This window comes from Quercus robur, chromosome 4, assembly GCF_932294415.1.
Source record: "Quercus robur chromosome 4, dhQueRobu3.1, whole genome shotgun sequence".
Taxonomy (NCBI): domain Eukaryota; kingdom Viridiplantae; phylum Streptophyta; class Magnoliopsida; order Fagales; family Fagaceae; genus Quercus; species Quercus robur.
The window spans coordinates 57,168,742-57,190,563 of record NC_065537.1 but is presented as its reverse complement, the minus strand read 5'-3'; the positions used below and the strand labels follow the sequence as shown (position 1 = coordinate 57,190,563).

Below are 21,822 nucleotides of genomic sequence, written 5' to 3'. Positions count from 1 at the left end.
CTCACAGTCTTACTATATACAAGGATGTCATAAAAAAAAACCAACACAAATCTCCTCAAGTAAGGCTTAAAAATGGTGTTCATGAGGGATTGGAAGGTGGAAGGTGCATTGGTTAAGCCAAATGGCATGACCAAAAACTCATAGTGGCCTTCATGAGTCCTAAAGGCAGTTTTAGGAATATCCTTCTCCCTCATTCTAATCTGATGGTACCTGGACCTTAAATCTAGTTTAGAAAAGACAGCTGCACCAAACAATTCATCCAATAGCTCATCTATGACAGGTATAGGGTATTTATCTTTAATAGTTTCCTGGTTTAAAGCTCTATAATCAATGCACATTCTCCATGAACCATCAGCCTTTCTCACTAAGAGGACTGGTGAAGCAAAGGGGCTACTACTGTTTCTAATCAAACCAGCAGATAGTAATTCCCTCACAATCTTCTCAATTTCATTTTTCTGGTAGTAAGGGTACCTGTAAGGCCTCTGACATATAGCTTGAGCTCCTTCCTTCAAGGTAATTTGGTGTTCATGGTCCCTTAAGGGTGGCAGCCCCTCTGGTGTAGCAAAGACTGACTTGAACTCATCTAACAAAGCAGCCACTCCTTCAGGCAGCTGGTCCATACCCTCTGCAGCTAATAACTGAGGCTGGAATGTAATGTGAAGAACCAAACCTTTCTCCACAGATTGCTTCAAGAAAGTCTTCCCATCTTGCAATTAAGACCTGGTGCTCCTCAACCCTTGTAGCAATACCTGTCCATGATTATAACCGAAGCTCATTGTAAGCATCTTGAAATCCCATTGAATTACTCCTAAAGTACCCAACCACTGAGTCCCTAGAACCAAATCACACCCTCCCATTGGCAACACATGCAAATGCACCCTAAACTCATTCCCTTGTACCCGGATTGGAACCTCCTCACAAACACCTTGAGTTTTAATCAAATCACCATTGGCAACCTTCACCTCCAATACTTGAGAAGCATCAACATTCAGGTGCAGATGTGACACCAATGCAGCATCAATGAAGTTGTGAGTACTTCCTGAATCAATAAGAATGACAAAGGACTTATGCTTGATCTTGCCCATGACTCTCATAGTGCCTGAAGTAGGGGTACCACTCAATGCATAAAGAGTAATCTCAGCATCTTCCTGTCCAACCTGATCTGCATAGCCTTTTTCTTCAAAATCAGTAATGTGAACTCCAAAGTTGGTATCTTCCTGAGCTAATTCTGCAGAATCCAATAAGAACAGCATAGCACTCTTGCACTTATGGCCAGGAGCCCACTTCTCATCACAATTGTAACACAACCCTTTCTTCTTCCTTTCTTCCATTTGAGCAGGAGAAATTTTCTTGATGGGCAGCCTTGGTTTATACTCCAATAAAGAAGGAGTTTTTGGAGGAACTCCCAAAATGGAAGACTTGTTCTGATCCCCTTGCACTTTAGCAAACTTCTTGCAACTCCAATTATACTCTTCTTGAATTTTTGCCAAACCAAAAGCCTCATTCAATGATCTAGGACTCAACATTCTTACTGGCAGCCTTATTTCATCTCTTAAACCACTTAGAAAGCAACTTAACTTGTGAGCAGCAGATAAACCCTTAATCCTATTAGACAACACTTCGAATTGAGCTTTATACAAGGACACTGAAGCAGTCTGTCTCAGCCTTGTAAGTGTTTCCATGGGATCATCATAAGCCGTGGCCCCAAACCTGATGTGCAATGCTTGAATCAATGATTCCCAATCCACAAAAAGACCTGCATCTTCACTATCTTGAAACCAGACTAAGGCTTCACCCTCCATATGGAATGAAGCTAACATTAGCTTCTCTGCAACAGGTGTATTATAATACCTAAAGTATTGGTTGGTTTTGTAAATCCAACTAGCAAGATCTTCTCCAGAAAACCTTGGGAATTCCAATCTCACAGGACGAGACAGAGCCATTGTTGATGAATTAGCATTTCTGGCTTCCACATTTGTTGGAGATTGAGGCAATCCACCTTGAACAGAATCATTACGCCACTGCACCAGAATTGCTAGTTGCTGAGTCATTTCGTTCATGGCCCGTGTGTGTATTTCCTGGATGGTACGCATTTCTTGAATCTCTTTACCATGATGATCAGATGTAGTTCTAAGCCCAACAATGGCTTCCTGAGTAGCAATGGTGCTTGATCGTGTTTCTGCCATGGCCAAGGAAAGCCAAGCTCTGATACCAAATGCAAGGAACTTGAAATTGGATAGTTGAATTCGAGGACAACTAGCCTCCAAGGACAGGGATAGAGGGAACAGAAACAGAGATAGAGAAAGATATTAGAGAATGAAAGTAGAGTATTCAATTAACAAAATGGTTCTTCCCTTTACAATCTGTTATCCCTGTTTTTATACCCGTAGCTTCCACTCCAAGCTTAGCTGCTTAGCTGGATAACTACCTTCTAACCACCTTGACAGGTCATCAATCTAACTAACTCTAACTACCTTGACAACTCATCCATCTAACTAACTCTTCCCTCAGCTAACTACTTCTATACCTGCTGTATTACACAGAGGTTGCACTGGAGGGCCACCTCTCATCAGCTCAGCACGCACACTGCATCAGCAGCTAGCACACCTTCATGCAGCACCACATGCATTGGTCCTTAGCACCATGCATACTAACCATCAGTCACATATGCACACACATATCAGTCACACACATACAATTGGGTTCCTAACAGTCTTCCTTGAATCGTTAAGGTCTAACAGTCATGCCTTAAGCTCTTCTCAATATCTAATGTCTTATATGCTTAATGCGTATGACATTGTTATTCCTGGAACTAAAATTCCAAAGTGGTTTAGTCGTCAAAGAATAAGGGCTGAAGTGAATATAAAAGAATCTTATTCTCAATTGTGTAATGAGTGGATGGGGATTGCTGTTTGTGCTGTATTTTGTTCTCATCACAATCGTGATTCACTTTTCTGTTGGTTGACAGCCAATGGAAAACGTATGTCTTTTGCACCGGCCATTGGCAATATTGTTATTTTATCAGATCATATTTGGCTACTTTATTTGCTTCCTCAATTCTACCCCGAGGAAGAGAGAAAATCATTGTGGGAATGTGATGCGAATGGATTCAATCAGATTAGCATTTGTTTTGGAACTAGCCCAGACTTGGAGGTGAAGAAATGCGGGTTGCATATGGTATACACTATACAAGAATGACATCGAAGATCTCAACCGAGCTATGGCTCAAAGTAGAAACAATAGCATCACTCCTCATAAGGGCTTGGATGTTCTCCCTCAAAATTTTGACAATTTGGCAGTGGTAGCAGAATGTAACAAAGCCAAGGAAACCTGTGATGATTATGATGGAGCAAGACCTAGTGGAGAAGGAAACTCTCATGACCCACCAAACCCCCAAAGGATTGAAACACTCACAAAATTTATGGACCATGGTGACTCTAATTGTGAGGAGTACTTGGAATGTGGTGAGGAGCTCAATGATTGGCAGGAATCTAGTGAAAGTGACCTGGAAGGTTGAAGGAATGTGAAGGGTTCAAAAACTACGTAAGTCAATGAATCCAAACTAATTCCTAAATTTTCTCTTGATTACCTGTATGTCATTGTTCTTTTACTTAATCCTAGTTTTGTCCATTGCTACATTATCTTTTTTGCTTTCCTTTGGCATATACTTTTGTTTGATTTAATTTATTCTAAATGGTATACATTGCTAGCTACAGCCTACAGGTTAGCTTCATTATTGGCACTTTTTCCAACAACAGCATCATTTAAGATTGTTGAACTTCTCTCTCTTTTTTTTCTTTTTCTTTTTTTTTCTTCTTTTTAATCAATTATTTTTTTCTCATTATTAGTCATAACTCACTGTTTTTCCTTCATAATTAAAGTTTTGTTGGTAGCGGCCTTATCTTTTTTCCTTTCTTTTAGATACATTTACTTAATTAATTATAACTCCAAAACATAATTTTGCCAGCTGTGCTTTAGCTTCATTATTGGCACTTATTCCAACTCATTCATGTGAGTGGAAGAACAAAGATGAATCTAGAAAATGCAAACCCAGCACTTGACCTGCTATGTCTTTCAGATGCAGGGTTCACAAGCTGAGATGGATGTAGCATTGTTCAATTGGTGTTGGGTACTGAAGTTTGAAGTTGAATTGCAAATAGATAATGTTGTGGACGAAGTTAACTTGGAAAACATGGTTGATAATATCCATGATAGAAGACTGGAAGTATGTGAGCTTTCCTTCAAGACCTTCAGGGTTTTATTTATGAAACAAATGTGGGAGTTCAAGACATTATTTGGAAACATAACTGTTTTGCAACATATACAATATAGAGGAGGAAAAAAGATTGAAACTTAATAGGTACTCATTAACCAATGGTACCTCCCTGTCAATCAAATAATGTGGTTTATTCTTGCGTTCTTCTACTGAAGTTATGGTGATTCAAGCATTTTGGGCTCGAGCCACAACCACAATCAGGAGGATCACAACAAAGAGAAGCAATGATGATCTAACTTTTTCCTCCATCTACTCCTTGTTTCCTTCTGTGGGATTGTTCCTCTTAGGAGGTTGAAATAGCTCGTTTGCTAGAGATAAAAATTTCTCAATGAGCTCTATACCTGTTGCTCTTGTGGCATCCAAAATCCACGTCAATATGCGTGAATTAATAGATTCATGAAAATTAATAAATGCAATGTAAGTACTAAGTTTGTTGGTTTGGTTGGAGTAGAATTAATAGATTCATGCGGCTTACCATACTTTATCTTAATCTTTTTAGTTTGATTGTATCTATTCTTTGTTACAACTCATATGGATCCCCGTATGCCTGCTTGATAGTTGATAATTAGGTTGGATTTAATTATCAAAAAAATAATAATAATTAGGTTGGATTTAGGTTGATGGTTTGTGGTTATATGTCTGCAGAAGCCTATTTTTCAGTAAAAAATTCCGAATTCTGGTTGTGTGTGTGTATACGTGTATATGTAAGTACTATTTTTGTTGATTTGGTTGGAGTAAAACTAATAGATTCATGTGGCTTACTATACGTTATCTTAATCTTTTAGTTTGATGACATCCATTCTTTGTCACAATCCATATGCATATCTTATTCGGCTTTCAGTCTGTTAGGTTCTAAAGTTTAGGACTTTATGTATTTTAGAACTCTAATTTGTAATGTTGGCAAACCATGATCAAAACAATGTGTTTAGAAGTGTTTAAATCTAGCTCAAAGTTGTATGTCAATGTAAAGTTGGAATCGAGTGTAAAGCAGAAAGCAGTGTGGCTTTCGGCCTGGCTCAATCGATCGAAGCTTAGGCTCGACCGATCGAATGTCAGGGAGATTGCTTTTCTGCAGATTCGTCCAACTCAGCCCTATGTGTTTAAAACGTTTTCAGGGTTTCTTATTTGTCCTAAGTATAAAAGGCAAACCCTAGCCACGTTTTAGTGTTGCTCATATTGCGGTTTGCGTAAATCTCTTGTGAGATCTAGAGGAGTTTTCCTTTACACAAACTTAGAGTTTTCAAGGAAGAGACATTCTCTAAACCTTGATGATCAAAATAGTTGCTGCCATTAAAGTTTAAAGAATACACAAGCGGGGGTGCTTGTAGCTGGTGGGAATCCAAAGAAAGGAGGAGTTCGTGGATTCGAAGCTTGCACGTGGTCGTGTCAGTAAGTTCTACTGGTTGGTAGCATTAGGAAGTCGAGCGGGGGTGCTTGTAAGTCCTTTTGTATGAACTTCGATTCTTTCTGATAGTGGATTCAAGTTTACCTTGAGGATAGCTAGGTCAAATCCTCCCCAGGTTTTTACCGGTTTGGTTTCCTAGGTGATCATATCATTGTCTTATTTATTTTCCGCTGCTATGCATGATATGATATATTTGTGTTAACCTAGACTTGTTAATTTGACTAAGTAACAACTTGGCTAATTATCTAGGGTTAATTCATTTGTTTAAGGGGTCTAAAAACTGTCACAGTCTATTGACTAGAATGTCCCACATAAAGCACAGCCGTTGCCGGCTTCATAGTTCATAATTAGGTTGGATTCAGGTTGATGGTTTAAGGTTATATGCCTGCAGAAGCCTACTTTTCAATAAAAAATTCCTGGATTCTGGTTGTGTATATATTGCTATCTCTCTGTCCGTCCCCATTCTAATATATCAATGTCATTGTATTTTTTTTTTTTGGGGTGTGGAATTTAAGTATGAACAGTGAATTTATAGAGAGAGAATTAGAGCAGATGACAGAACAGATCAAATCACTTATTCAGACCCTAAATGCCAACCAGGTAAATACTTTGAGTTAAATGTTTCCACTCCTTGACAAGTTTTTTCTTACAGATGCAAACAATTGATACCAACCTTACCATTTCATTTAGGGAGGAGAACTTGAGGCAGTTGATGGGATGACACGTTTAGATGTAGTTGTCCGGATTTTAAACAATCAACTAAGTTCTTTAATGTGGCTTGATGGGAAGGTTAGTATCCTATGTTGAATTATCTCATGGCAGTAGCTGCACTTGGTAGTTTTGATTGGTAATTACTGTGTGCGCAAATGAAAAAAAGATTGCTAAAGAGTTGCTTATCCTTATTTCCTATTATTGCTGCAAGTGTTTATGGTTTCCGTTACCTTGTTCCACGAGCTTGTAATGTTGGAAGATTTGTCTATTGTTTACAAAACCTTGGGCTTTAGCTCAAGTTGTAAGTGGGATGGGGGTTGGTAGCTCTTAAGATCAAATCTTGCTTAGAAACAAGGAGATCAATTGTTGACAAATCTCAATACTTGTTAAGGCTTTCATGAAACGTAGATTAGCTCTTTTATATATAAAATTCAGTTATTTACATGTTAGTGTTTTGGAATTTTTTCGAAAAGGATAAGATATACGTACTAATTTTGTCACATATAACCCCCCTTCTTCCACATTTTCTTTTGGAGCACTTAAGATTTAAGAATACTAGATGCATGTTAAATGAGTAGATCGTGAAAGTTGGTAGGGCCACATGATTTGGTGTTTATATGATAAACGATACCTCATCATGTGCAGAAAGACCTCTTTTTGAAGCCCTTCTCATAGAGACTTGGTAATGTCACGATAATTAGCCTTTTATATACTGAGGTATTGACAATATATTATCGTTTAGACCTGAGAATGGGAAAACAATCCTTTTTAACCATGCATAAGCAGCTCATTCATGTGAGTGGAAGAACAAAGATGAATCTAGAAAAAGCGAACCCAGCACTTGACTTGCTGACTCTTTCAGATGCAGGGTTCACAACCTGAGATGTATGTAGCATTGTTAAATTGGTGTTGGATACTGCAGGCTGAAGCTGAATTGCAAACAGATAATGTTATGGACGAAGTTAACTTGGCAAACGTGGTCGATAATATCCATTATAGAAGACTGGAAGTATGTGAGTTTTCCTTCACGACCTTCAGGAATTTATTTATGAAACAAATGTAGGAGTTCAAATATTTGAAAACATAACCGTTTTGCAATATATACAATACAGGGGGGAAAATGCTGAAATTTAATAGGTATTCATCAACTAATGGTGCCCCCAACTGTTGATCAAATAATGTGGTTTATTCTTGCATTTCTCTGCTTATGCTATGGTGATTCAAGCAGCTTGGACTCGAGCCACAACCGCAATCAGGAGGATCACAACAGAGAGAAGCAATGATGATCTAATTTTTTCCTCCATCTGCTCCTTGTTTCCTTCTATGGGATTGTTACTCTTGGGAGGTTGAAATAGCTCGTTCACTAGAGACAGAAATTTCTCAATGAGCTCTATAACTTTTGCTTTTGTAGCATCCAAAATCCACATCAATATACGTGTAGCCAAGTCTGGTTCTTCGTTAGAAATTAGAGGCCTTACATAATTAACTACATGGATAAAATGAGAATAAGTTAGTTATAGAAATGAGAAAGAAATTATAGGAATATTCATGTTATTGGTTAAGTGTCAAGTCTCTCATAGGATAATACTGACTAGAGTAACAAGTGGTAATAAAATTTTGTTGGATTAAACCCTCTGGGGTAAGCTTTTGAGTTAAGGTGTTGTTCCAACATGTTATCAAGCCCTCAAAAAAAGACCCTAAGATGTTACTCTCAACTTCCACAAATCCAAAATCCTAATAGCAAGAAAGATTTCTATTTTATCCAAACCCGCATTAAAAAAGAAAAAACCACTGATTGCTCTAAAAAGCACTTCTAAAAACCACTGCCAAAGTCTTGAACAACACACACACACACACAAGTAAAATCCTAAGATCCAATGCTCCGAGTTTTGTTGAGGCCTTTCATAAGGGCTTCTTCTTAAATTTATACATTGACCGAGCCTTGAACAATAATTTTCAAACTCTTAAATTTTATAACAGCAAGGGCACAACTGTTTTGGCTCTTTTGTGGTGTCAAATAACCACAACCATGTTTCTTCCCATAGTTCTATTCCATTCACCTGTTGGATGTTTTCATGCTACAAGTCTACTCAAAAGTTGTATTTTTATTAACATATATGGTAACACCACCACCAACACATAATATCCAAAGGCCATTTAATGGTTGAGATAGTTGGTTCTAGAGAAATGAAACTCCCATGAGAGTGAAAATCACATGCAGAGTTTCTCTAGAAATAAGAGGAGATAGGGATCAAATGGCCTGAATACTCGGGGCCTTTTTATACACCCTAATACCCAATCGGAGAGTTGTAACTTTAGGAACAAACACAACCCTCTGTAGAGTCATATCCATTCACTAGAGAAACTAATTGCATTGGAAGTTATCACCACTCTACCTCTCTAGGAGAAAAAGTAGGAAATTTTATATGAGGGAATGCCACCATTGTTGTGGTGTGATTACCCCCTCCAATACCAACAGAGGTGCATCTAGCCATAAGACAGACAGTATTTTCCAATTGAAAGAGTCACTTGGCCAAACAAATAGAAGAAAAGAATTTATTTCTTGTGCATCTATTAACACAAACCAAATATGTGATGAGAATAGTGAAAACCTGCATAGGGTGTCCATTGAAACTCTCGAACTGACTCGTTCCTCAAAATTGCATCCCAAACAGCTTTATCAGATGCTAGAGAAACCACTAGTCTCTGCATTCAAGTTAGATTCCTTAAAGAGACATACATTAGCAGGAAAAGATTTCTACTGTCTGTCCAGAGAAAAGAAAAACAAATCATACCAATTTTAAGTATTTGAAACCCATTATTTGATTTATATATGGTTTTTTGAATTGGAAAAGAAATTTGCATAGATGAAATGACATTGTCCTTACAGTTGAAACAAGTAAGAGTCTAAAGATAAAAAAAAACATAGATCCAAACAAAACATCAGCAAAGAAGAGGAGGGGGATGAATAGGAACAAGGCATTTGGAACTTTGGTAAGGTACAATCACTTCTGAAGGACTCATCTTTGAGCCAATCATGTCAGAAATGCTTTTGGTAAAACAATTTTCAAATTCTAAGATTATCCAAAGGGAGAATTGGACCTTGACCAAGTTTGAAGAATGCTCACATTAAAGTCAAAACCAAGAATTCACCTTAACAGTGGGATCTGTTTGCAGCAATCGAAATGCATCACAAAGCCTTCTGTATCCCTGAGATAGCAATAGTCTCGGATCAAAACAATCCAATTTCTGCTCAAGCCAATTCAACTCTGACCCAGAGGAGGATTTCCCAAGCATAAAACTGTTTATGAAAGCAATCTGATCAGAAAAATTGTAGTCCAAGGTAAGGGTAATCTATTTTTTATGGAATGTTTATTGAAACAGTGTAAAGGATTTATACAAGTAATAAAAGCCAATTATCCTTACAATCACCTTGGTATTGTTTTAAAACTTATCCAAGACAAGTTAAACTTGAGAAATAGAAGTTGGTGCTAGAACATAAATGACCTTATCAACTACTGGAATCATTCAAAGTGACATCAGGGATACAAATTTTTTTCAGCAGCAAATTCAATTTTTTAGAATGCTTCTTTCTGAATTTCTATCTTGAACAATAAACCATGGTTTTAACTTTTAATAGGAAAGTTGCCCAGATCAGTCTGAATAAAGTTACACGATACTGCTTAAGAATGGAGATATCCTAATTTGGTATGTGGGATCTTGAGCACAGATAACCTAATTTCAAAATGTAGCAGACCTGGACAGCAGCTAAAAGCTGCAGAAAAATCCCAACTGAAAGTGTATTATTAGGTAAAACTCATATATTATTGCTTCATAGCATTTCAAAAATTTTGCCAATTTGTGATACATACTAATTAACGAATTAAGCTGAGTCATCAGCCCTGCAGATATATGAGCTCTCTTATTTTGTAAACTATTTCCAAATAACCCAAATTAGCAACCTAAAAATTTAATTTCAATAAGAACTTAAAGTAGTCTTCCAAATTGAATCATTAGGACTAAAAACTGTTAACAAAAGGATCACCAAAATAGAGATAAGGCAGTGATATAGTTGATTTTTTTATTAAACTGGCATTAGAATTTAGATTCAGATTTTCCAATATTACAAAAATAGAAAACATGCATAATCACAAAAAAGAAGCATAATTGTACTACTACTACTTCTACTCACTTTTGGAGGGCACGAATTGCATTTTCAATCTCCAACTGGGATGGAACTTGTCCAAAAACAGGATTATAGAGAGACCCAGTTGCTCTTTTTTCTTCTCTTCCTTCCACAGTCTCCAGTTTTCCACAAGTTTCACTGTGGCTGGAGCATCTAGTAGCAGAACAAGATGTTGAAAGATTTCCAGCAAAAGTTGCTGAAACTGGAAGGTTTAGATTATTTTTAGAAGAAGAAGAAGAAGAAGAAGAAGAAGAAGAAGATGGTAGATAAGGAAGATTAGAGGAAGAAGTTTTGAACTGCATCTTAGGAAGGTCAATATGCAGTGCTCCTCCACCCATGGCTTCTCCCCTCTACTGTGTGTACTGCTTATCTTCTCTTTCCAATTTTGGTTATATCCTAGGCTAGATTGAACTGAAGTGTACGAAAAGTTGGTGGAGAGTGTGGGCACACGTGCTACTTAAGTTGTAAGTTTAAGCAGTGTGTGAATCTATTTCTTATTTGTATTACGTGTCAAAGTCTCAAATCTCAAGAAAATGGTTCTAAGATTTGCTCCATGGTGATTGCCTGATAGCTCATATTAGTGGATAGCAGCAGCCTTGGTGTCAAAAATTTTAGCTTTTTGCAAAAAGTTATTTTACCTATTTTAGTAATTTATTTTATCAAATATTTAATATTATAGTAATTTTATTTTAATATTTAATATATTAAAATAATATAAATAACATAATAAAAATAATATATCCACCACAATAAATAACAATCACAATCACGACAACATAAAAGATTTTATATTGCTACCGTGCAGAGCTACTCAAGAGCTAAAAATTTAGCTACGGCTCCACCAATGCAACCCTATTTATGTTGTTTATAGTGTTAAAAATAGCATTTTAACAAATACATTTAGCTTAAATTGTGTGAAAATCTCTTATTCTAATCGAATTCCACCTTCACCAAAAACTTTGGTATATGCTAAAAAAACAAAAGGGAATTCTTTTTTAACATTGCACTGTACAGTGTAAATTTACATAATAGATACACAAAAAATAGTAAATATTATATATTTTTTACAAATGTGTATAACATTTGGTGTGTCTACAATGTAAATTTATATTGCAAGTATGATGTATCCGGGGGAGTGAAAGTGCTAGTGATATGATGAAATTAACTTCTTCTTCTTTTTTTCTTTTTTTTTTTGAGGGGATGATGAAATTAACTTAATATTAAAAAATGCATAACTTTGGTTAGATTATTTAAAACATATGAAATTACAATATACTCTCTTCTTATGTTTTCCCCCTTTTCAATATTAAATAAATCTTTTTACCCTCTTTATTACATCAATAAATGCACTTTATCAGCAAACTTGCAAATTGAGTTCTTATATTGAGTCCCATAAGAATATGTTAAACGTTAAAATCAACATGACTAACATTTATACAAGTACACAACCACATCATACCAACGTTTTTCTTGAGTTAATGCTTTGTCTTAATCAATTCCATTCAATTAATTCTAAAAAGGGAAAAAATCCATTTAATTGAATTTGGGATTGGCTCAAAGTCTTTAATAAATATGCACCATGAATCTATTTTTGGTACCAGTCAAAACCAACAAGTAATTTATAAAAGTTCTATCCAAAAGAAAAGTTATTAAAAGTCTTTTGGTCTCAAATTAAAAAAAAAGAATTAGGACCATACCTTTCCTTTGTCCAAACTCCAACTCAGGATCTAATCATTTACTTAAAATAGTAATCTTTATAGTGAGTGAACATTATTATTACAAATAATAAGACAAAATAAAAGGAGGGACGGAAGAAAGAAATAAGAAGAAGATAAATTATATTTTAAATCAAATAGTTTATAAATTAGGGGTCATATAAACCAATTTTTTTTTTTTTTAAAGAGAGTTTAAATCTATGAAGTTTGCTCCTGATGATAACTTTTTATTGATAGATCAAGACATCAATCAGTTTTTTGTGTAGATTGAAATTGAACCATGGATTTCTTATTTAACCATCAAAGATTTTACCAATTGAGTTAATTGGAACTCACAGGGATCATATAAACTTAAATCTTGAACTTGCAAAAGTTTCAAATCAAAGCCTATATTTTTAAAAATATTTAAGGCTGCAATTTGAAACCTTTGAAGTTATGGGTCCAGATTGGAAATAGCAATAAGGTGTAAAATGCAATTTACTTATTATTTACTAAATCAACCAAACCAAGTTTTAATTGAGTCTTAATTTGTATGGGCCCCGGCGCATGCATCAATGTTATTTTGAAAAAGGACAACTAAGATTCAATGTTGATAATTAGGGATGGAATTGAATTGCATAGCTTGGCAAAAAGTGAGAGTGTGCAACCAGAGACTATGAGTGATTGTGTGAAAAATCGGTTCATATATAGGCATTTTCTTTCAAAATCATAAATTTTTTGCTTCTAAGTTTTGTTTGATGTGAGAGACGGTTTCCCACACCTATTTGTTTCTATTGGGGTCAACCCGTGTGAATGAGTAAGATCATGTTGGTATCTCTCAAAATGACCAGTTTAATTAATTATATTTCTCCTATAAATAGAGGGTTTTACATGGGGTTGTCACTTATTTTATTGAAAATGAAACAAAATAAAGAAAACCATGTGATGCAATGTTATTTATTACATGGTTTCTTTCTCCCCTTATCCTCTTCCATTTTCTTTACCATTCACAGACTCAAACTTTTGGTTTATGGTTGGTTACTCTCATTGGTGTTAACCCCTTATTGATTTTCTCAATCCCTCTCAATCTTCCAATATTTTCAAATTCACGCCATCATCGAAGTTACAATTGTTGAAATCAATGAGACCAACTAAACCTAGTTCTTATACTTGGGTCGACATTCACGTTGATCTTTGTGGGAATGATTTCCTACTTCCTTTGATATCCACTCGACATATTTACATCGAATGACAGGTTTAGGTGCAACTCCGAGTTTGACCAATTTGTGATCACCTATACCATAATCATCCTTTTAAAAAATATATACATAATAATAAAGTTTTAACTAACTAACTAACAACGTGTTGAAGTTAAAGACATGAAAATAATAATATGGAAAGTCCAAAATATAAAACCGAAAACCGCTCTACTATAAGATTTTGGTAAAATCTAAAAACTATAAAAATGATTTCAGTATGAGGCAGAGAAAAAACCTGTCCACTTTGAGATTTGAAAATTAATTGATTTGTAAATTTGTGAAAGCCCATTAAGGCATTAACAGGTCTCTCCCCATCATCTCATTTCCATTTTTTCTTTCTTTCTTTTCTTTCTCATTCATTCACATTCTCCATTTCCTTATAAACACATTTTCTATCTCTCTCTCTCTCTCTCTCTCTCTCTGTGTGATTTTGTGTTGATTTGTTTGTTGAGATCAGATCACAGATCAAATGGGTGATGGGAATGCATCACGTTACGTGAAGTTGGTAAGAGATCAAGCCCCTGCCGAAGATATCACCCCTGGAGAGCTTAACCAACCCATTCAAGTCCCTCAGGTTCTCTCTCTCTCTCTCTCTGTGTCATCAATTTTTTTTTTTTTTTTTTGATAATTCTGATTCTTTGAATTACATATTCTTGTTTGTATGTGTGTATGCGAAAATGGGTTTGTGTTGTTTTTTTTGTTTCTTATGCAATTCGGGTCAATGCTGCGATGTTTTTACTCTGTTTTTTTTGTTTGTTTTATAAACTATTAATAGTTGTTTTCACTTTTTGTTTTTGTTCTGTTTGGTTGCCGAGAAAATGGGAAGGGAAAGATTTGTTGGGGAAGCGTTGAAAAAAACAATGTGATTCGTGTATTGTGTCTCATTTTCCGTTTCCACACTTTTCCCGCTAAATTTCTCATCTCTGTTAACTTTTTTGCGGTGGATGCTTGTATGAATGTAAGTATTAAATATATAATTTGAAGGTTTGGATATTTGAGTGTATTGGCGGTCAAGGGGTATTTCAATTCAATGACTACGTAGAATATCTTAGGCCCCAATTAGTTTCTTGCTTTTATATTAACCAAAGGAGTTGCAAATTGTATTAGATATAATATATTGAACATGTGGCTGACCTGACTAATTTGTCAAGGATCCATAGCCAACCCCAAAAATTTGGGACTACGTTTTTTTTGTTGTTGTTGCTGTTTTATAATGAACAATTTGAATAGTGAAAGCCTTTGGAATGAAATCCACATTTTTATATGGATGAATACTTGTTAGAATTATAGTTAAATGATTAAATTTACTATTTTCCATTAGCTTAAGTCTTTGAACAATCAGTAATTTATCAATATCCAGTTTTCCTTAAACAAGGCTTTTTTTTTTTTTAATAATGATTTTAGTGGAATTTTTTATCCCTTTGTCTTGTTTCTCGTTTTCTAATTTGTTGGCCTTTTAGATTTTAGAGAATAGATTCATTGTTGCTGCTCTCTTGTATACTTCTTGTGTAATGGTTGTGGCCCTTGCTGCCTATTTATAAATACATTATTTAATTACATTAAAAAAAAAAAAAAAAGAAGAAGGAAAAAAAAAGTGTGATTCCATTGCATGGATTCCAATCAGAACATGAATATCATTATTTATTCTTTTTTAATAACTGATTCTATCTCCTATTGAACAGTTAGCCATCCATAGATGCATTGAATGTGGGCAACCCCTACCCGAAAGTTACCAGCCCCCTTCTGATGAAGATTGGACAACTGGGATTTTTGGCTGTGCTGAAGATACTGAAAGTTGTAAGACTATTATCTGCTTCAATATTATGGACTTGACATTCAAATTATGATTCATTGGCCTTTTTTCGTTTGGAATTCATCATTATTTGACATTTATGGTAATATGGAATTCATGATTCTTCTGATTTTTTTTTTTTTTTCATAAATTTTTTTATACCAAAGTGGATTGATGGAAAGGCACTGATTAGGTGCGTGTTGCAGAATTGTGTTTGGAAGCCGTTAAGACACTTTTATGGAAAGGGCAGATGTAGGGAAAATACACTAGGAAGGAAATTGAATCTAGAAAATTTGTGTCATATTGAAATCATCTAATGGGGGGAAAAAAGGCCTAATAATTAAGATATGCGTGTGAGTGTACATTTGTAATTTGTGAATCTTACTTACTTATGGTTGAATTAAAACTAATATAAACTAACAAATGAGTCCGTTAACTTTACCCTGCCCTCTTCAAGTCCTAGTTGATTGCATTCATCTGTTCTTTTTATTGAACTTCTATTCAAATTACAATTATTTCAGGATATGATTCTACTTCTACTATGTAAGCATTCTTTAAAAAGGTCAAGAGAATTATTTCTCTTTAAGGTCATGCTTGGAGAAGTTATACTTCCCCTGGCTTAAAATGGCCATGATATGAAGTGTTAGGAAATTGAAATTTCTGTTGTGCAGGCAAACATTGCTTCCTCAGCAGGTTTTAAGGCTATTACTCACACAGGAAGCAGCATTTCATGATGTTAATTCTTTGTCTGAATTGACTTAGATTTTCAATTGCTTAGATTTTAGAACATGCAGTAAAAGAAACAGGAGAAATGTAATACCTCTTGGGTTTGTCTACCATGTTTGTTTTGTTCATGGTTGTTGATCATTCTAAAATCACTGTGGTTTTGTTGCAGGCTGGACTGGACTGTTCTGCCCATGTGTGTTGTTTGGGCGTAATATTGAAAATTTGCAAGAAATTCCTTGGAAGAATGCCTGCGTTTGTCATGGCATGTGTGTTGAAGGTGGAGTTGCACTTGCAGCTGCAACTGCTTTATTCCATGGTATTGATCCCAAGACATCATTCCTCATTTGCGAGTGCCTGTTCTTTGCTTGGTGGATGTGTGGCATCTACACTGGTTTGTTTCGACAGTCATTGCAGAAGAAATATCATCTCAAGGTAATTTGATTTTCTCTCTTATTATTATTTTGAATTTAATACTTGAAAAGGCAAGATCTAGTATGGAATATCTTATAGTTTCATGCCAGGAAATGTGGTTATTCTCATCAATATTAGCCCTACCTTAGTCAATGACACTAAATTCAAGTAGTGTACCACTTCCATGATCTATTATAAGCACAAAAACTAATTTATATTCACCAATTTCAACATTTGAATGTGAGATATTCAGATTACTCTGTACATTTATGATGTGCTTCATGAGATGACTTAATCAAAAGAATAACATGGTCTTGGCCATGGACAGTTTTAGACAACTGAATATGACAGTTCGAGCCCAAGATTTTGTTGTGAACATTACATTTGAGCCCAGATTTTGTTGTTGAACACCCGAAGATTGTTTTGGTAAAGAAAAGCTAATGGAGATTTTCATTTTTACATAGTATCATCTATCAATGTTATAGCATCATCCATGGATGTTTGCTGGGGGTTATTTGCTGAGTCATCATGTTGCTTGTTTGCAGAACTCACCATGTGATCCCTGCCTGGTGCACTGCTGCCTGCACTGGTGTGCCATATGTCAGGAGCACAGGGAGTTGAAGAACCATCTATCCGATAATGCCGCTGTGTCCATGACCGTTACCAACCCTCCTCCAGTTCAAGAGATGAAGACTGGTGAGAATAAGGAGTCTGCATCATCTGCGTCATCTTCTGGAAATGGTGAACGCAGGGATTTGGAAATTCAGCCTTTGTAGGATATTCAATTTACTTATACAGAAGTCCAGCATTCTCTCTCTCTCTCTCTCTCATTTCTATTTGTTTTTGTGGACCAACTTGTGCCGAGCTTTATGTCAAAGAGCCAAGTTATTTTTTTGGTGTTCGAAAAATACTATATATCAAGTTGACTGGCATCCTAAGTTAGCAACAATGTAATACCAAGATATATTTGCAAATGAATTTGAAAATCAATTAATTGAGCCACAGGTTAGCAGCTCTAGTGAATGGGAGTTAATATGAAGTCCATGTCAACTTCTTTGACTTGTGTTTCTCTCATGTACTACGAGTCTTTGTAGTTTTTGGCATTGTGGGAGTTACCGTAAATCTCTTGTGGCTTGTTTGCAAGGTTAAACCTCTCATGTCATGCCTGGTAGAGGATTACTGTTTGTTGGCTGTAGTGCAAATAAGCAACTGTGGACAAAGCAATTTACAATTTGGAGGATATATGATGGAAGTTGAAGTTGATGGAGCAGGAGGGTAATGAAATTCAGTTGAATAATAAGGATTTGGGGGAGTTTGCAAAACACAGCACAAGTTACATACTGTGCTACTGCTATCACATTGGAACCATTTTCTACCATAGGTGTCTCAGGGTTTTTCCCATTTGTTATGCTGATGACCCCATCAGGACAATCAGAAGATAGACAAGTGCCAACCCTTTTGGTGGTAATGTGTTCTTTAGCAAAACGAGTGTGGATGCATCTTATAACACAACTAAACCACATTGGAAGAAGCAGATTCAAATTTTTCTTTAAAAATATAAAATGAATTTTTAAAGATTCAACACATTATAATCCACAAGTGTATTGGATTTCATGTTAGAGATCATGATCTAATGTCAATCTCCGAGACAAAACTAGTCAATCCCGGAAAGAACATGTGTAGAAGTTCAAAAACAAAACTCATATCTATAATTTATACAGAGATTCCTATACAATTAGATCAAAAGATTCAGGAGTGCCTAGACTTTCGACATGGTGCCAGACTGCCAATCACAAACTCATATCCCGCAAGTAAAATTGCTTCAAATTTGTCAATATACATATATGTGTGTGCGCGCGCTTTATAACAACTAAATCACATTAGAAGAAGCATCTTTAGATATAAAAAAATAAATAAAAAAAAAAATTAAAATGAATTTAAAAATGTAAGAGTCAACACATTATAATCCACAAGGGAAATTAACATGAAATTAAAGATGTAACACATTATAATTCACACGAGTATTGCCTTGGGTTTCATGTTGCAAATTTGAATCATCTGATGTACAATCCTCGTAGACAAAATTAGTCAATCAATCCTCTTGGACCAGAACATATCAAGAAATACAAGAGCAAAACCCATATATATTAATTTTTCTAGAGGGCTTTGCGTACACCTGAGGTTTTGATTTTTTTTTTTTTTTTTGGGAGATGAAGGTTTTGACTCTATTCTAATGGAACCGAAAAAAACATTCTCTAATTATCACTGTGGTCAAGTCAAACCTTGAATAACTCCTTAAACACAATTTAATAGCACTAGTATAAAGCAATCAGAAACTCATGTCCTGCAACCACAAAACACAAAAAAGAATACCTCAGATTCAATAATAAGAAAACTAGCATTATTTTCTATTGAGAATGAGCACAAAGAAAATCATCTACAATCCATTTGTCCTAGCAGGTGTAATTTCCACAATTTTAGGCACACAACAAAAGGGGTGGAACTCAAATATTTAGAAGACCGGTCAACTCCTATTTTATAGGCTGAATCTTTAAAGCCTTTTTTTTTTTTTTTTTTTTTTTTTTGAAGAGTGAATCTTTAAAGCTTTTTAATAATATATATACTATAAAGTAATTATTTAAAATTTTACCATGCCTGTATATAACTATGTCACTGCATAACAACAACCCAAAAACAAAATTTATTTTCTTTAGTTTTCCTTTGTTTTCCCGGCAGACATACACAATTTGATTCCAGAAATACAACAGAAACTTGCATATTAAATAAATAAACATCCACTATAAATAACCCTAATCATAAATAATAATAAATTAAAAAAAAAATTACCATCAAGAAGTGGTGAAGGTGACCCTAAAGCCGTATCCAGCAGGACGAGCAAGAAAGTAGTCATTTTGAGACCTATGCTTTGTACTGATCTTCCTTTGTTTTTTCTTGTGAAGCCTCTTTCCTTTCATCACTTCTATCATATCTTTCTCTTCTTCTTCCTTCGTCAACCCCATCTCCATCACAACCTTTCGCTTCTTCTTCTGCTTTGCCGCCTCCGGCTTCTTCGTAGTCGTAGCAGCTGCAATGATCTCATTGGAGGCAGAGTCGTCCTTGTTGATGACATCTTTCTCTTCCTTTTCCTTCAAGGTAAAGGAAAAAGAAGGTGTCTCGGTGAACTTGGTGGGTGGTTTTTTCAGGCGTTGAATGTTCACGTGGCGGGTAGCCGGCCATCCGCCGCCTGGCAACGTGAAGCTGTGGAGGGTGCGAGACTCAAGAGGAGAAACGGAAGTCATATTACCATGCACTAATCCGTATAAGAAACGATAAATTTGAACTCTGAATATCTTTTTGAAAAGTAAGGAGATGAAATGAAAACCGGTGCTTTTAATCCTAGTTTATAGGAGGAGCCTATCCTACGAGCACAAGGATTAGATTTTAAATAAATAAATTTATTTACTCTCTCGGCCCAAATTTTTAGGTCGTTTAGAAAACCCAACGTTTAGAAAACCTACTAATATTGCGCCAAGCAACTTTTTGGTGTGATATTTAGAAGCCAAATCTAAATTCAAATTCAATCATATCTTAAATAAAATTCCAATAAGAATTGTGGTAGATTACAAACTCTATTGGAGTTATACAATACCTATACAACATCATCTATTAGCTGAATTTTCTTTTTCCTATAAATATTAATTCTTAAACCTAAACAAACAATCCAACGTGTAGATGACTCTTTGTTGGTTTTTTTTTTTTTTTAATCTGAATAAGATTTAGATTTGTTAGATTTTTTATTTTTCAAAAAAAAAAAAGCTTCTAAAGATAAATTAGGGGCATAATAAGAATGTTAATAAATTAGTAACTTTGACTTTTCAAATACGACTTAATTTTGAGACATCTCAAATAAAATACTGGTCAAATAATTGGAAACTGAAAGTGTGTGTTGGATAAATCATTGAGAAAGTTAGCAGGGTATAGACTATGGCCCCAAATGGAAGAAGACTCCCTAAAATCAAATCATTTTATATTCTATACCATATAGTAAACATTTGCATTAAAAATTGTAGTTGTGTCAAGTGACTGTACCAAATTGCAACAATTTTTTTTATATAATAGTAATTTAGTTGTTCTTGGATAAAATAACAAAAAATGTTTTAACAAAGAGAATAGGCAACCTAAGTTTTGATTCTTATCAACATTTTAACCTACATTTTGTGGTTATTTATTCAAACTAATATGATTTAGATTTTGCTATTGGCCTTGACTTTTTCTTATTTATTATTTTTTTTCTTGATAAAGTAGAGAGAAAAAAAACTCCTTTTATTTTGTTATTTTTTTTCTTTATACACGTTAGTTGTCACAATTTTATTCAAGCTAGTATGATTTTAGGTTTTGTTATTAGCATCTAACTTCTTCAAATATCTCTGTTTGATCATGTGTACTTAATCTCCATGTGCCATAGTTGCACATGGAGTTGTGGTTTATTTATGCACTATAAATTTTTATCTGTGCTTCACCTGTAAGAACGACCAACTAAAAGTGAAGAGAATGGCGCACCTCCTTCATAAAGATTCATCAAATCCCTAAAGCAGGGAAACCAATATTTACAAGTTGTAAATCAAAACTGGTGAGAACCACAGAGAAGCTCGATCTAGAGATGAATGTTTGGAGGATCACTATATGTTTCATAAGTAGATTAAAACGTAATTTAAAAGTATCCTCTTAACTTATTTTTCAATTTTAACTAATACAGATGGTGGGGCAGAATCGACAACAGAGGACAATGCCATTTATGTATGGCTGTGTTAATGTATATTATGTTATGGGCTTTAGGTCCAGTTAGGTTACTTGTATAGTACACTTACTTGTACCGCACACATATGCCTCATATATAAAGGCACTGATGTATATTCTTTAATTCAAGAAATACAATACAATCATTCTGTATTTCTAACATGGTATCAGAGCCACTGCTCTGACCTTTTCTTAGCAGTCTTGTCTTCATTAGTGTGGCTTTCCTTTTAACAACGCTTCCGCCATCACAACTGCTGCCGCAGCCTCTCGCCGTTGAACCTCTAACGTCATCCAGCCGTCGTCCTTGGGTTCCGGACCTGCAGCTGCCGTCATTAAGGAGTTTCACATTGCACAGACCACTGCTCTTCACATTGCCGCTGCAAGTATTGCTCCGATTACGTTTTTGAAGGTACCACTAAGATTGGCCTGCGCCGATCTACAAACTCGTGGAAGCCTCGCCGCCATCGGAGAATGCACGCACCCCCACGCGCCACTCAAAGTTGCTGCTCTGCCGATCATGCGCCACACGCGCCACCACGCGCCGCAGCTTCTTTTCACGCGCCTC

General features: G+C 35.4%; 3 protein-coding genes across 3 annotated transcripts; 2 read left to right on the top strand and 1 right to left on the bottom strand.

Annotated features, from left to right (window-relative positions):
• Window positions 1–6,003: 6,003 nt before the first annotated feature.
• On the top strand, window positions 6,004–7,768 carry LOC126723094 (nuclear pore complex protein NUP62-like). Its single transcript, XM_050426370.1, has 3 exons — window positions 6,004–6,281; window positions 6,372–6,470; window positions 7,315–7,768. Exons 1-3 carry the CDS (start codon window positions 6,198–6,200, stop codon window positions 7,453–7,455), a joined length of 324 nt encoding a protein of 107 aa, XP_050282327.1. The 5' UTR covers window positions 6,004–6,197; the 3' UTR covers window positions 7,456–7,768.
• LOC126723091 (uncharacterized) lies at window positions 7,386–11,002 on the bottom strand. Its single transcript, XM_050426367.1, has 4 exons — window positions 10,585–11,002; window positions 9,546–9,693; window positions 9,005–9,098; window positions 7,386–7,878 (listed from the first exon to the last, which is right to left on the bottom strand). The coding sequence occupies exons 1-4, from the start codon at window positions 10,914–10,916 to the stop codon at window positions 7,613–7,615; spliced, it is 840 nt and encodes a 279-aa protein (XP_050282324.1). The 5' UTR covers window positions 10,917–11,002; the 3' UTR covers window positions 7,386–7,612.
• A 2,761-nt stretch (window positions 11,003–13,763) lies between these two features.
• On the top strand, window positions 13,764–17,462 carry LOC126724494 (cell number regulator 6-like). Its single transcript, XM_050429007.1, has 4 exons — window positions 13,764–14,105; window positions 15,214–15,328; window positions 16,219–16,481; window positions 17,006–17,462. Exons 1-4 carry the CDS (start codon window positions 14,001–14,003, stop codon window positions 17,234–17,236), a joined length of 714 nt encoding a protein of 237 aa, XP_050284964.1. The 5' UTR covers window positions 13,764–14,000; the 3' UTR covers window positions 17,237–17,462.
• Window positions 17,463–21,822: the final 4,360 nt, after the last annotated feature.

What these genes read in the sequence shown, in the direction of transcription:
- LOC126723094 (XM_050426370.1), top strand. Translation starts at nt 6,198, where the DNA reads ATGAACAGTGAATTTATAGAGAGAGAATTAGAGCAGATGACAGAACAG. An exon ending in AGACCCTAAATGCCAACCAG is followed by an intron (nt 6,282 to 6,371) that starts GTAAATACTTTG and finishes CATTTCATTTAG; the next exon opens with GGAGGAGAACTTGAGGCAGT. An exon ending in TAATGTGGCTTGATGGGAAG is followed by an intron (nt 6,471 to 7,314) that starts GTTAGTATCCTA and finishes TGGATACTGCAG; the next exon opens with GCTGAAGCTGAATTGCAAAC.
- LOC126723091 (XM_050426367.1), bottom strand. Translation starts at nt 10,916, where the DNA reads ATGGGTGGAGGAGCACTGCATATTGACCTTCCTAAGATGCAGTTCAAA. An exon ending in GCAATTCGTGCCCTCCAAAA is followed by an intron (nt 9,694 to 10,584) that starts GTGAGTAGAAGT and finishes TTTCATAAACAG; the next exon opens with TTTTATGCTTGGGAAATCCT. An exon ending in TCAATGGACACCCTATGCAG is followed by an intron (nt 7,879 to 9,004) that starts GTTTTCACTATT and finishes TTATCCATGTAG; the next exon opens with TTAATTATGTAAGGCCTCTA.
- LOC126724494 (XM_050429007.1), top strand. Translation starts at nt 14,001, where the DNA reads ATGGGTGATGGGAATGCATCACGTTACGTGAAGTTGGTAAGAGATCAA. An exon ending in AACCCATTCAAGTCCCTCAG is followed by an intron (nt 14,106 to 15,213) that starts GTTCTCTCTCTC and finishes CCTATTGAACAG; the next exon opens with TTAGCCATCCATAGATGCAT. An exon ending in TGCTGAAGATACTGAAAGTT is followed by an intron (nt 15,329 to 16,218) that starts GTAAGACTATTA and finishes GTTTTGTTGCAG; the next exon opens with GCTGGACTGGACTGTTCTGC.